Source organism: Talpa occidentalis, unplaced genomic scaffold (genome assembly GCF_014898055.3).
Source record: "Talpa occidentalis isolate TD23 unplaced genomic scaffold, MPIMG_talOcc4v2.1 talOcc4.4, whole genome shotgun sequence".
In the NCBI taxonomy this organism is placed as follows: Eukaryota; Metazoa; Chordata; class Mammalia; order Eulipotyphla; family Talpidae; genus Talpa; species Talpa occidentalis.
Window position 1 is genome coordinate 36,012,408 of NW_023604295.1, and position 14,765 is coordinate 36,027,172.

Genomic DNA, 14,765 nt, shown 5'->3' on the forward strand with positions numbered 1-14,765 from the left:
GTGGGACTCTGCGGGGAGGTCACTTCACATCACAGGCTTCTTGGCAGGAGGCAGAGCGGGTTCATCACCATGGACCCAATCTAACTTGTGGTTTGGAGTTTTTGCCAAATGACTCCTGTTTCCCCAAAGAGTTCTGAATGTGGGAACAGTTCAGCTTTTCCCACTTCTCAGTCACACCATTGTCACTCACCTCAGAGCATTTAATTCTTTGGCGTAAGGAACTGGTGAGGTGGCCCCCATTATCTTCTTCCTTGACGTCAGTGAGGGAGTTGTTCCCCATGGCTGTCTTATGTGAAATAATTCAGCATTTGTACTTCAATTAAAATTCATAAGTATATATTATTAAATGAGACTGACTCATTCCATGGCTTCTCCTCAACTGAGTAAGTGCCAACAACAAAAAAAATGCTATATACACAGTAATCATGAAGACGGCATTAAAACTAAAATTTCCTTGTCAAACAATTTACATCCAGAGCTCTGAAGAACACACCAGTCTCTTGTAGCAAGCAGTGTTTTCTCTAGACAAAACTGAAGTTTAAGATTCTCACTGCTTTGGAGGGAGAGGGAAACAGGAACTACCCAGAACCCTCTTTACTTTTGTGGGCATCACAAAAGTAGCACCTGGCACACAGTATTTGCTCAAAAATGGGGCTGAACCCATTAAATTAAGCCTCTGTATTCACTGTCATATTTAAGCATATTATTATGTAAATACATTATATGATTTTATAAAAATCATATTTTTTCTTCATGCTAACATATTATTTTGTATTTCTGGATACATGATCGAGGAGTAACCATCTCTCCTCATTCTCTCTCGGACATGGACGTGCTGAGCTGAGTGAACACAGTTCTCACTTCCCTCTACTACTCTTCATTTCCTCTTCTGCAAAATGGGTTTCAGAATCTGGGTCCAGAATATCTCCTGGTGTTCTTAGAGTGTTAGCCTGTTATGAACATCGATGCAATGATCAGAGAAAACAAGAGCTGTGTAAAAGTGCAGCCTTTTTACAAGAGGAAGGGGTAATCATCAAGACCAGAGGTAGTTAGTTCCCCAAGAGATACCAGTGAAGAGCATTAGACTTGCAGTCGTAAAAACTGGGCTTTCCAGTCTGGGCTGCCTCAGGCACACACAGCCCTCCTGTGAGAGTTAGGTGAAGCGCCCTTTCTACAAGGCACAGCCCTGCAGGGCCAGAGCTGGGTGAGAAAGCACCACCTCTGGTCTGTGCAGCTCTGCGTGGGGATCCCAGCCCCATGGGCCCCCTGGCGGGCATTTCCACACAACTCAGCTCAGCAGCAGGCTCTGCCTGCTAGAATCTATAACTACAAAATCATTTTTTCCAACTCTGAGCCTCAGTTTTCTCCCAGAGAGAAGGATGTGATTGAACTGTGATTTCTGTGGCCTCCTTTAGCAAGGAAAGCTACCAAAAACTGACGGACTTTTCCATCTTTCCACACACAGGATCACCGTAGTGCACAGACCGAAATTTCTGAGCTGGATTTTTTTAGAAGTCATGGGATGACACTCCCTTACTATTTGAATGAAATTATATATGGTTTGATGTAGAGCAGATTAAAAAATAAATGCTATATTGTGCCTGACCCAGGTGTAAAACAACATGGCTGACCTGCAAAACAGGAAAAACGACTCCGTTGTCAGCAAATGGTACAGACAGACCTGGCTGTAACATAAGGGCACCTCTGGAAGCTTGCACCCACTTTCCATGGGGCTGAATGGCAGAATCAGTGCCGAGGTGCCTGCCTTCCCCAGAGGACCCAGAGCACCCAGGATGTGGAAACTGCTAGGAGCCAAAGACTGTTTTCTTTGTTGATGCCTTGTTGCCCGAAAACAGAAATTAGATCCATGCCCAGATCCTCCTATCAGCACATCTGAGTGCCAAAAAACACTTCACAGTGAGAGCAAACAAATAGCAAGCCACCCTTTCAAAGCGCAGGAACATTAGCCCAAGAATTGGGCTGAAGGTGTAAAAGCACATCTACTACACATAATGAGCCCATTCACCGATTCTCAACATGTCAGTAAGAAGGAAATTTGGTTATATTTGTGAATGTTTCTAGAATCACTTTTGTTTTTGTTTTTTTTTTATTTGTTTTGTATTTAGAGTAAGAAGGAAGGCTTTTGGAAACAATTAAGAGCAATTATATAATTTTCAGAGAAGAAAATTGAAGCTCAGAAAGGGAAAAGAATAGGTCCTGGTCACACAGTGGGCATATTTGATAGAGATGGGATTATAATCTAATGCTCTTTCCACTCTCCCATGATGAACATGCAACAGAAGGCTAAGTGGAAAACAGATGCCACATAAATCATGATGACTCAATTTTTCAGTCTCAAAGGATGAATGCTCTTGCCATTTACCACAATCATAAATGGCAGCAAGTAAATGTGATTTCTAAAAAGTGTTTTGATTTGCTGGCTTTTTATGGGTCACTCCCTCTCTTCTGCCATAGTGGGGGCAAGTGATCTCCCACTGGCTAGAGAAGCAGGTTCCTCTAGGTGAGAATCCAGCTCCTCATACCTCTCAAATGTCCTGGGACTGCGTCTTTCTTGGACTTGAGTCAAGGGCCAGGTGTTCTCCACACTGACACCTGTTTTCTAAACATCTCTTTCCCTCAAAAGCAGTGTTCCCAGCTCCCTTGCAGTCCCAGAATGTCTACCAGCAAAGTAGGTCAGGGCATTTGACTTCTTCTTGGGTTGTCCCAAAGTTCCTGTGGGACCACAAAACCATTGCCTGAAGATAAAACAAACATTTGGGAGAGGAAGAGTAAATGCCAGGTATTAAAATAAGGCTCCCTTTATTAAACAAATCAGACACAAGCATGAATCCATGGGTTGAACAGCAGCAGCCAAGAGGAGAGGCCGCCAAAATATGTGCAGATGAAAACTGGAATTGCTCTGAAGTCCATTTTTTCTTACAAAATGTCCCATCTCACCAGTGAACCCCACTCTCCAGCAATGCGGCAATGACTCAGGTGGGATTAGCGTTTCTTCCAAAGTAACTGGGATGAAGAGTCATTCTATGTTAACCCCTGAACAACTTTTTCAAAGGCACAGCTCATAGGCCTCTTCTTTCTAGATCCCTGTGGAGGGTAAAACAAAGCTTCCAGTGTAAGTTTGTTCTCTGGTGAAAATACCAGAGTCAAAAACTCTGCCATGGCCTGGAGAGGCTGACAGCTGGCTCATGCAGGACTTATCATAGAATTCCTTCTCTGAGCCTGGGGGCCCCGAGGCCAGTGATGTAGGAGGCAATGGGGAACACCCCTCAGGTTCCTCAGCCCCTGAGCACCATGAGAAGCTGACTGAATGGCATAGAAGGCCTTCGGAGACCAAGGCACAGTCTGACCTTGGAAATAGACCAAGCACAAGAGCTGAAGTTTTGCCACAAATGAACTTAATTCTTTCTGGTTGAGCTTTTGCATTGCAGCAAATGAAGTAGTTGTATATGTGTGTGTCTCTGTGTGTGTGTGTGTGCACGCGCATGCACTTTTGAGTGCAGTGGGGACAAGGATAACTGGCTTTAAGAGATGAAATGATGAAAAACCAAGAAAGACAGACTGAATGAGGCAAAGCAAGCATCCTTAGGAACAGAAGGGAGATCTGGTGACTCATATTAACCTGTTAATTTATACCATGTTCTGTACAAAAATAAAGAAGTTCTCATAAGATTAACAATTTAAATAAATATCTGATAGAGTGTTCTTTCTCATTTTTATAGTTCATCTTTGGGGTTGATATTCAGGTCATGCTTCCCTTGCTGTTCTTGATCCAGGATTGCGATCACTTCATCGGCCTTTATTCGCTCCTGCAAAAATGACAATTTACACATTTCTGTTACGGGCATAATAATCAGTCCCAGTGGCAGATGCTTCCCAAACACTTCCAGGCTTCCATCTGTACACAGATTGGTGCTAAATCCAGCTAAGGATGGAACCCCATCTTCATCCCTGCACTGGCACCTTCTCCTGACTTTTAGGTGTCCTCAGCATTACAGTCACTTTCCAGGATTTCTCTTTGGCAAAGAAGACTTGTATATCCAACTACCCATGACCCTTTCCATATACTTTGGGATCTCATCAGCACCTGCTGTCAATTCTCCAATTCAGCACTCAAAGTGAATTCACCATTTCCCCAGGCCCACCTACAGACCGATTGTCCTTTTCACAAATCCCCTGTCTCAGTAAAGACCACCACAGCCAACCCATTTGCCCTAGAATTCTGATTATGGTGTCTTGCTGCTAATAAAAATCACCTAGTCCTCCCTGTTCTACCTCTTATTTCTGCCCCTTTCTCTCAGAGCCTATAACTATTGCCTTACTTAGATCAGGGTTTCCTGACCTTGAACCAGATGGTTCTTTGTGGTGGGGTTGTAGGGGGGAGGGTAGCCTATGTATTGTAGGCTGGCCTCTATCTGTTATAGGTAGCCAGTAAAACCTCCCCCCATGTCTGGACCAAAAATGTCTCCAAACATTGATAAAGTGACCTAGGAGGCAAATTATTCCCTCTTAAGAACCACATGCTTTAGCTTTCATCATTTCTTTTCTTTTTTTTTGTAAGATTTATCCATCTATACAAGCACTGGGATACAGGCCAGAGGCGCAGGAAGGTGAGAGGATTCACCAGAGACAGAGCGGGGAGCAGACCAGGCAAACGGACTGAAAACACTGCTGAGGCGAGCAGCAGGCGAGACAGGAGAGGTCTGCCACGCCATCTGGGTGGCTCCCTGGCTGGCTGGGACATGAACTGGTGCTGCAGAGGCTGCAGACAGCTTCACAGTGCTGTGTTCAACCCCCTGTGCCACCAGGGAGGCCCTAGCTTTCATCATTGTTTGACTGGATCACTGCAGCAGTCTTCAAACCGATGTCCTCATTCCACACCCCACTCCCACATGCTTCCACCGCACTCTCTGCACTTAAATCATGCACGCACCACTTTCCTGCTCATGGCTTATGGCCCCTGCATGGCTCCTCGTTGCCTGCAGTTCAGCTCCAGTCTTCTTGGTGTGTGTATAAGATGTGACCTGATTTAGGCTTTTCTCTCTCCTAGCTTACCTGTCCTCTTCTCTCAGCTCACTTTAGACTCCAACTTCTTAACTTAGCTCAAGGCCACTGAAAACCACACTCTCAGAAAAACTCTTAGTTCTAGTGCAGGAAAAAAATGCCCCTCTGGGTGCCTCCATTGTATCCACATCCATCCACCAGCGGGCCCAGCTGGTCTACCTCCGAAAACCATCTCAAACCTTCCACACTTTTCACCTTCTCTATTGCTACCTTAGTCTAGAAGGTGGCATGAAAAGCCATCTTTTGTACCCTCTAACTCCCAGGACTGGGGGCATGGGGAGAGGTTGCATGTTCTCCCCAATATTAGAATAGAATTACATTTCTTAACCAACCTCAGTCTGCGTCTGACTCCTCGGTGTCTATTTTCAGATCCGCTCCCTCACATACCCATTCTGGTGATGCCGCTCTCTGCTTCTCGCTCACTGCCTTCCCTCTTGTCTTTGTATTCATAACTTGTTTTGTGCCTGAGATCTCCTCCCCAAGACCTTCAGTCCAGTTGACCTCTTGTCACTCAGGTGGCAACTCACAAGTCACCCTCCTCACCGTATGCCACCCCACCTTTTCACTCTCTAATCAGTGACCTTGTTCCCTTTTCCTCACATCATTTTTTAAAAAGTAGAGTAACCACCTGCACATGAATATCCATTTGCAGCTTTTCCCACATAGGGCCAAACTGCCATCTGAAGTGGCCACATGGGACCTCCCCTGGTGGCACAGGCGGTTGAGCACCACACTGTGAAGCTGTCTGCAGCCTATGCAGCACGGGTTTTATACCAGCCAGACAGTGAGAATCCCACATGGCTCAGCAGACCTCTCCTGTCTCACCCATTGCTTCCCTCAGCAGTGTATTTCAGTCAGTCTGCCTGTTCTGTTCCCCGCTCTGTCTCTGGTGAATCCTCTCACCCGCCTACGCATCTGGCCTGTACCGCCATTCTTGTTGGCATGAATAAATAAATCTTTAAAAAAAAAAAAAGTGTCCTCATCAACTTCCACCCTCACCAGCAACAAATGAGTGTTTTTTGTGGTTGTTTCACAAACAGGCCAGTCTCTTTCACTTTTACTTTTCTGGTGGTTGATGGCAGTTGAAGTAGGGCTCACTATTTTTTTTATAATGATTTATTTATTTATGCTTACAAGAACTGGGGTAAAGGCCAGAGGTGCAGGGGGTGAGAAGATTCACCAGAGACAAAGAGGGGAGCAGAACAGGCAGATGTACTGAAATACACTGCTGAGGGAAGCAGCGGTAGAGACAGGAGGTCTGCTGTGCCATGTGGGTCACCTCCCTAGCCCACTCAGTTTCCTTGTCTTTATGCCACATTTACAGAATGAGTGGCTATATTTGGTTGAAGAAATATGGAGTTGTGCATCAACTGTAACGTGTGTTCCTTCATACAAACTACCACTGGTCTCTTATGTGGTGTGAAAAGCCCTATTGTGACTGAGGTTGAAGTCACTTTGAATTTAATCAGTGATTTAAAGAATTTTATATTTATACCCCCAAAGTGTTTTATAATTGTTCCATAAGATCTTTTTAGATATATTGTTTCATATGTTTTACATTTACTAGTTGAATCTCATTATTATATCCAGGTTATTGTTGGTATAGAGGAACAACAATGATTTTTGTATAGATATTCAGACTGTGCACCTGCTGAATTTTCAAATTCATGCTATTAATTCATCTGAAAATTCTCTGTGAGTTGATATGTGGATTATCATACAATCTGCAAAAAAGCCTTTGTCTTATTTTTACGTCTTTGTCTTTTCAATTTCTTACTGCTTATTTCTTAAAATTTTATTGCATTTTCCTGGATACCTAGTACTTGATTTGAGGACATCTTTGTCTTATGCCAGATTTAAAAGGACACTCACTTTTATTAGCTTGTAATGAATATCTTCCACTAGGTACATCTTACTTTTCTTCATCCACACATCATTTATTACTATCTGAAAATATCTCAATTACTTATTGTTTAAAAAATGTATTTGTTATTTGTCTTCTACAAGATTAGTTCCATGAAAGTGTGTACTCTGTCTCTTTTGGTCACTGATATATTTCCAGTGCTCAAAAAAACAATTGCACTTGGCAGGGTCTCCGGTGCATTTGCAGAATAAATACATAGGTTGAAGAAAGGCTCTCTGTGTCTGAAACGTCTGTTCCTAAAGAAAGTGTCCTTGTCCTGGGCCTCCCCAGTGGTGGAGAGGTTGAGCGCTGGGTTGCAAAGCTGCCCACAGCCTCTGCAGCGCCAGTTCGATCCCCGGCTGCTCCCCGGCCACCGGAGGAGGGTCCCACATGGCGCGCAGACCAGGAGGGTCCCACATGGCACGCAGACCTCTCCTGCCGCCCGCTGATCCCCTCAGCAGTGTACTTCGGTCCTTCTGCCTGCTCTGCTCCCCGCTCTGGCTCTGGTGGATTCTCTCACTCTCCCACACTTTTATAATTGTACCCAGTGCTTGTATAAATAAATAAATAAATCTCTCTTGATTTCTTCTTTATATTCCCAAAACACCATGCAATTGGCTGTAATAATTCTTAGAGCTTTGTCTATTGCTTTAAATGCATGGGCCCCTATGTTATCTTTCCACTTTGACTTCAAGCTCCTAGAAAATAGAAGTTCCAGCTTACCTACTTTGTATCCCCTATGGGTAGTCCCTCACACAAATGCCTAGCATAGTAAGTTCTAAAAATAATTACATAGCACTTTTCATTCACAAGCTTGAAATCGGAAATAATATTGACATAAAGGCATCCGAAGGGGCAAAATATACTAAATGATAAAAACTAAAATAAACTAAATTGCTGTCATGATGTGTAAGTAAAATGTTTGCTGAGTACTCTTTAAGAATGTGGGAACAACCTGCTGCTTATCAAATTGATGCACCTACAAAAATTTCATATCTGAAGCCACAGGAGACTGTTGTAGTCATGTTTCTCCTGAAAAGAAGTTTAAGAGCTAGAACTCTATATGCTAGGCACTGAAGCTTCTAATAACATGCATCTGGAAGTGTTTATGATACTAAATGCACCTGGCAAGGTGGGTGCCTTTAAAATAATCTAGAACAAGCACAGAAGTCTGCCAGCTCTGATGACTTCTTCATAGGCAGCTTTGGATTCCATCTGAGAGAACGCACCTAAATCAGGGACTCTAAAACTTGGTTGTGCATTAGAATCACCAGGGAGCTTCAAAAGCTTTCGCTACTCCAATTAAGTACCTTAACAACTAAGCCAGAATTTCTCAGGGTGGGAGTCAGATGGCAGTAGTTTGCAAATAGTCCCAGGTGGTTTCAATGAATACCAAAGTCTAGGAATTAAAGCAGAGGTTAAATGTTCCAGCAGTTGAAGAGGTTCTGGTCATTCTCTTATGTGACCGCTAGATGCCGCTGCTGCCCCGAGGCTGGAACTGGATTTCTAATACTTTTCAGAGGTTGAGAACGTGAGCAGAGAAACTAGTTGTGCTAACTAATTTTGATAGAAAGTATCTTCAAAGAGAGGCCTGAGATACTGAATAATAAAATAGATGAACTATTTGCTAAGTTAATTGTGAGAAAATTTTTCAACAATGTATTATGTTCACTGTCTTATTTACTGGCATCTTCAGCACAGGAGTACTGTGGGGGTGTTGGCATTTTGGAGGTGCACAAGGAGAAGCTTAGGGAAGAAAGGAATGGCAAACTGCTCAGTGTCTTTTGGAGTTTTCAGAACTGGGCACTCTGTTCTCTCTGCAGAGCCAATCTTTTCTCTCTGTGTGCCTGACATCATCATCTCTTTAAAGACTGAGTTTATAAACATCTTCCTTGAGTTCCTCCTACAAAGTACACACTACTGTCTTCTCATTGTCTCTTTCCCTGTTGACCTCTCCCAGCTCCTCACCATCAGGGACTAAGCTTTGTTCACCTTGTGTCCTGGGACCTACCAAGCAGAGTGCCTGAGGCACACAGCAGATCTGGAAACATTTGTTAAATACCTGCAAGAATGCTTGGGGAATGTGGCTTAAAGTTACGTGTGTTTGATGGCAACAACAGAAAGAGAAATCGATTAATTTTATAAGTTTCTGATGAAACTGGAATTCAATTTAGGGATCTAAGGAGAAGAAGCAGATAGAAAGCCACTTAAAAGACTAGAATTTCACAGCCCATCAGCACTCAGGTCTGGAGGAAACTTTGAAGTGATCCAGTTTAGCTGTGCTATAAAGTTCAATTTCAATTTCAGCATTCCATGCCCAATGGCTGCTGGGGCTTTGACTGGAGCTCGGCAGTAACAAGAAGCTCATTACTTCCAAAACAGACAATGCCACTAAACCACAGTGATTATCTGAAAGGCATTCCTTATGAAAAGTCTAACTTTTCTACCCACTGACCTTTTTTTTTTTTAAGATTTATTTATTTATTTATACAAACACTGGGTACAGTCAGAAGCACAGGAGGGTGAGAGAATTCACCAGAGCCAGAGCAGGGAGCAGAGCAGGCAGAAGGACCGAAGTACACTGTTGAGCGGAGCAGCAGGCAGCAGGAGAAGTCTGCGGGCCATGTGGGACCCTCCTCTGGTGGCCGGGGAGCAGCCGGGGTTCAAACTGGCGCTGCAGAGGCTGCAGGCAGCTTCGCAACCCAGCGCTCAACCACTGCGCCACGGGGGAGGCCCTCTACCCACTGATCTTAATTCATCTCTCTGGAGCTTCACCCATACAGGATATAGCCTCTGCCACGGGCATCCATAAGAATGAGATTACAGTTTCTTATTAGATCCCTGTAATTAACTACTTCTAAAGTAATAAGAGCAACATTTTAACATTTAACTTAATAATAATAAATAATAATAAACTTTCACATTCCTTCACCTTCTACCTATGTTGCATAATTTACACATACAGTGCTCTTTTTGATGATTTGTAAAGAAAACAAGTCAGTCTCCTCAAGACCTGAGAAAAGTGGTTCCTCTTTTTCATTGGTGGAGTTGGTAATAAGCCTAAGATTAATCAGAGACTACCACATATCACTCTCTGCAGAACATTCACTTATTAGAACCCATGGGATTAAAAACTGCCTTCCAAGTTTCCTCTTCTTTCCCTCAAATCACACTCCAGATATTAGATGACTAACTATTGGAGACAGAGCTGATCAGGAAAGCTTCTTGCTGAGAAAACAAAGCCAGCATTGGGGACTAGAGAGAAAAAGTCTGTAAGGGGTGGGGGGGGGTTAAAATTTTCTTTCATGATAAGGTCTCTGAAGGGTTATAGTGTTACAGGGCACATAAGACCTTTTATGGGAAGGAACTTTAATATGATTAGTGTGTAATACAGAAAAGACAACATAGTTTTTAAATTTAGCATCCCAAGTTACCCATCCCCTCATTCTAGCAGTTGAAGCACCTTCCGTTGGAGACCCATAGAAAAGGGTCAGAAACAGACAAATCTAGGAGGAAAAGAGTAAATCAAAATTAAGATAAATGCTACCACTGTTAACCTGCCTATGGGTCTCTCACCCACAACTGTTTCAACCAGTCCAGGGCCAAGGAGCAAATACAGTTTCTTCACATGTCTCTCTGCTCTATGTGTCTCCTCCAGGTCTCCTTCTTGCTCTCCATCCTGCTTCCTTCCCCTGTCTCTCCAGCTTCTCCTCACTGTTCAGCTCCATCCTCCCCTGGGTGGGGCAGGGAACCTGGAACCTCCCCTTTTCTTGAGGATGACCCTCTTACAATAGGACAACTTAAATGACTTTTCAGATAAATCAGTTCCTGAAGCAGATATATGGGGCATCTAACTAACTTTCTGGGAGGGTCAGAAACTCACCAATTCTCTATAGAGTGGGTCCAAGGTAAACCACAGAGCCACAGCACACCTCTGGCCTTTGGTGACTGCCTTCACCCCATGAGGGTTCTCTCCTCCAGATGAGAAGCTGATCATACGCCCACACTTTGGTTTTATAGAGGCCTGAGAAAGAAAAGAATAATTAGACTTTCTAATGCCATATCACAAACACTGCTATAAGGCCCCATCATTATCTACCTATGGGACATTTGTGTCAAAATTTGAATCAAGGAATGAAAGCATCCTGGGTTTGAGGAAGACATAGATTGCTTCAAGTTCTTCATCTGTAAAGCAAAAACAAGGCCAAATGTCTGATTCAGAAAATAAAATTAATCAGGTAAAATGGTAGGCACAATACCTGGAAGAGAGGAATTGCTCAATACAAGCTCAAACTCCAGGAAAGTAAAAGCTCTCTCTTTTAATTCCTTTTCCTATATTCAACTGTAGCATTTGGCATATGGAAGATGTACTTTTAATATCTGTGAAATTACAAAAAACAAACCAAGGAGCCATGTAGAACACTGGGAAACTTTTATTATAGATCTTGACCATGGCTCCATGGCACCTAAGTCCTTAATTGTACATTTGTGCTTTGTGTATGCTTGTATGTTTGTAATGCAGCAATATTTAAAAATCAAGTCTAATCCCAAATGATGGTTTAATTCCCATTACAATATTCCTGCCCAGTGGTCCTCAGTCAATGAAGAGAACACAGTACCCCTTGGGATGGCCCATTCCTTGTCCTCCAGGGGACCTGAGGTTATTGCCACAGTTCTTCCAAGCATTTCTTGGGGGGAACAGTCCACTCATGTTTAAGTAGATGAGGGCAGAAGGGAAAAGAGAAACTGCATGTGGCCTTGAGCCTGGGCACTAGATGAAGAGAGGACAGTCTCAAGGTAAGTGAGCTTAAGCATATGAATATAGCTCATGAATCTGAATATTAGAGACTTATTTCTCCCTTTAAGGCAGTGTCTGATATGTGGAGTTCATTTTTCTTTCCTGAGAAACACAGAAACCTTACTCCATAGCAGAGGCCAGGAAGTTAAAATAAAAGCAAAAAAGAAAAACTTGTAGCAAAATTTTACTATTTGATAAGTTGTGTCCTAACAAGCTATTTTTTTTTAAGATTTAAAAAGATTTATTTATTTTTATACAAGAACCAGGGCACAGGCCAGATGTGTGGGAGGGTGAGAGGATTCAACAGAGACAGAGTGGGGAACAGAATAGGCAGACTGACAAAATACACTACTGAGGGGAGCAGCAGTCAAGACAGGAGAGGTCTGCTGCACCATGTGGAATTCTCGCCCACCGGCCGGGATCGAACTGGCGCTGCAGAGGCTGCAGACAGCTTCACAGTGAGGCACTCAACTGCCTGCACCACCAGGGAGGCCCGCTAACAAGCTGTTTTTGAATTGAGTTTACATGTGCCTATGAGAAGAATATTTTGCCTCTTCCACCACAAAATGGGATGGATAAGGTTTTTCACTGCCAGGTTCAGGAGGAATATTTGGGAATTTTCCTGAAGTCCTTGGATACCGTATAAAAAGATGCTCTCAGACTGTGTGACCAACATGTGGAAGGTCAAAGGTAGTGGAGGAAACAAAAAGTTTGAGAAACCTTGGTGTGTGTGACATTAGCTCTGTGTGTGTGTGTGTGTGTGTGTGTGTGTGTGTGTGTGAGAGAGAGAGAGAGAGAGAGAGAGAGAGAGAGGATGCTATCAAGAAGAGCTGAAAACACTAGTTAGTTTCTGGTTACTTTCCTACACAGAATAATAAAGGACTGATTCATCTTTGCTAGAGAGAGTGGCTTTTCTTAAGCAGCTTGGTCAAGGCAATTTTTCTGATGGCAATCTAGAGTGTTGTAGGGTAAAGAAAATATCAGGCTTTTCTGCCCTTCCGCCATCAGGATAGATGATGGATCCTTGTCCTGAATGCATGCCTGATGGCGGGCACCTGGAGTAGGGTGTGGGCATAGGTAGATGGGATTCAGCTGAGCTAAGACTGTGCTTTTAAGGGCGGCGTCACGGGGGGGACGCTAGCAGCCCCAGCCAGCAGCAGCAGAACCGAAAGAGAAGCCGAGAAGCAGCAGAACGAACGCTAGAGAGCCCAGATAGAGTGAGGACTTGCTGGGGGCTGGGAGGCCTGCCAGCCTCCCAGCCCCCCAGCCAGCACCCCTGCCTGCCATATGCCTGGTGAACCCCAAATAAAAAACCTGCAAAACTACTGAGGACTCTGACTCCTCCTTTACCCGATCTGCATGGGATCAGAAAACCTGCATTGTGTCCGGTCCTGCCCTTACAATTGGCGTAGTCGGCAGGATCCATGCAGACGGGTATTGGAGCCCTCCGAAGACCTGGAGGGACTAAGGAGAACAGACTTTGCCTGTGACGACGCTGGAGGCACCATGGCGGTATAGAAGATGGATACGTCCACGAGCTACAGGATGAGACCTGGCGTGAAGGAGACGCCCGAAAGGACCAGCCAACGACACCGGATAGGACCAGCCAACGACACCGGAAAGGACCAGCCAATGACCCCTGAGGCAGCAGGCCATTGCTGAAGCAGGGAGAGGCCAATGGACTGATAGACTGATGAACTGATGATTTTGGACTGACAATCCCGCCAGAAGGCGGAGGACCTTGGCAGGTTATGTTTTTTTATGGGAATCTAGGGGTGGCCAGTGGGCCTAGAGGGCCAAAAGCAGCCTGTGCATGCCCAGCAGCCAGGTGGAGGAGAAAAGCCAACTAAGAAAGCAAAAGCTGGTACTGATGATAAGTTGAGAAGCCCTGAGTGGCTGTTAAGCAGCCTTGGTATGCTGAAGAACTGTGAGTCTCGTAAAATCACCTGTGGGTGATGCCCTGCTCATTCTTGAGCGAGGGTGAGGAGCTGAGGAACCCGTCCTTGGGGGACGGGTGGGGAACGTGGCTTGGGGTGGAGCCCAAGCCGCATGTAGATTTTTGATCCCCGACCCATGTGCTTGTGCAGTGGGTTGGCCTGAGTGCAGGGGTCTGTGAGTTGCATGGGTGGCCATGAAGGCCGAGTGTTGGAGCGACTGCAGACAGAAACCCTGAGGGTTGGTGATTACCCCCAACAGAATAAAATTGCCAATCCCAGAGCTAGTGCATCCTGGGGGTGGATGCTGTGTGCCTTGTAGCCTAGACTACAGCCAGAGAAGGCCAGGAAGCCTGACGGCTCCTGGTATGTTATAGTAGATGCCGTGAGTGATTCCCCTCCCTCGTATGAGCAGTGCCTTCGGCAGCAGATTTGGTGGCTCATCTGCTGGTACCAATAATTGTCTTTTGCACTTGGTTGGTGCCCTGCCTGGACTTATTTGTGTTCTGTTGTATTTTGTTATATTGTATTTTGTTATATTTGATGTATTTGCTTTTGTGGGCCATGGCTGCATTGTTTGTTTGCTTAGAAAATTGTATATGTATGTATAGACTGTATGGCAGAAAACCCTGAGGGGGTGGACTGTAGGGTAAAGAAAATATCAGGCTTTTCTGCCCTTCCGCCATCAGGATAGATGATGGATCCTTGTCCTGAATGCATGCCTGATGGCGGGCACCTGGAGTAGGGTGTGGGCATAGGTAGATGGGATTCAGCTGAGCTAAGACTGTGCTTTTAAGGGCGGCGTCACGGGGGGGACGCTAGCAGCCCCAGCCAGCAGCAGCAGAACCGAAAGAGAAGCCGAGAAGCAGCAGAACGAACGCTAGAGAGCCCAGATAGAGTGAGGACTTGCTGGGGGCTGGGAGGCCTGCCAGCCTCCCAGCCCCCCAGCCAGCACCCCTGCCTGCCATATGCCTGGTGAACCCCAAATAAAAAACCTGCAAAACTACTGAGGACTCTGACTCCTCCTTTACCCGATCTGCATGGGATC

General features: G+C 44.8%; 1 protein-coding gene across 1 annotated transcript in view; it reads right to left on the reverse strand.

Moving 5' to 3' along the window:
- Nucleotides 1–339: 339 nt before the first annotated feature.
- Nucleotides 340–14,765, reverse strand: part of P3H2 (prolyl 3-hydroxylase 2) — a 146,446-nt gene continuing 132,020 nt past the window's right edge. Inside the window, 2 exon segments of the mRNA XM_037525276.2 lie at nt 340–3,827; nt 10,869–11,009. Coding sequence (XP_037381173.2) covers nt 3,735–3,827; nt 10,869–11,009 — 234 coding nt within the window. The 3' untranslated portion in view covers nt 340–3,734.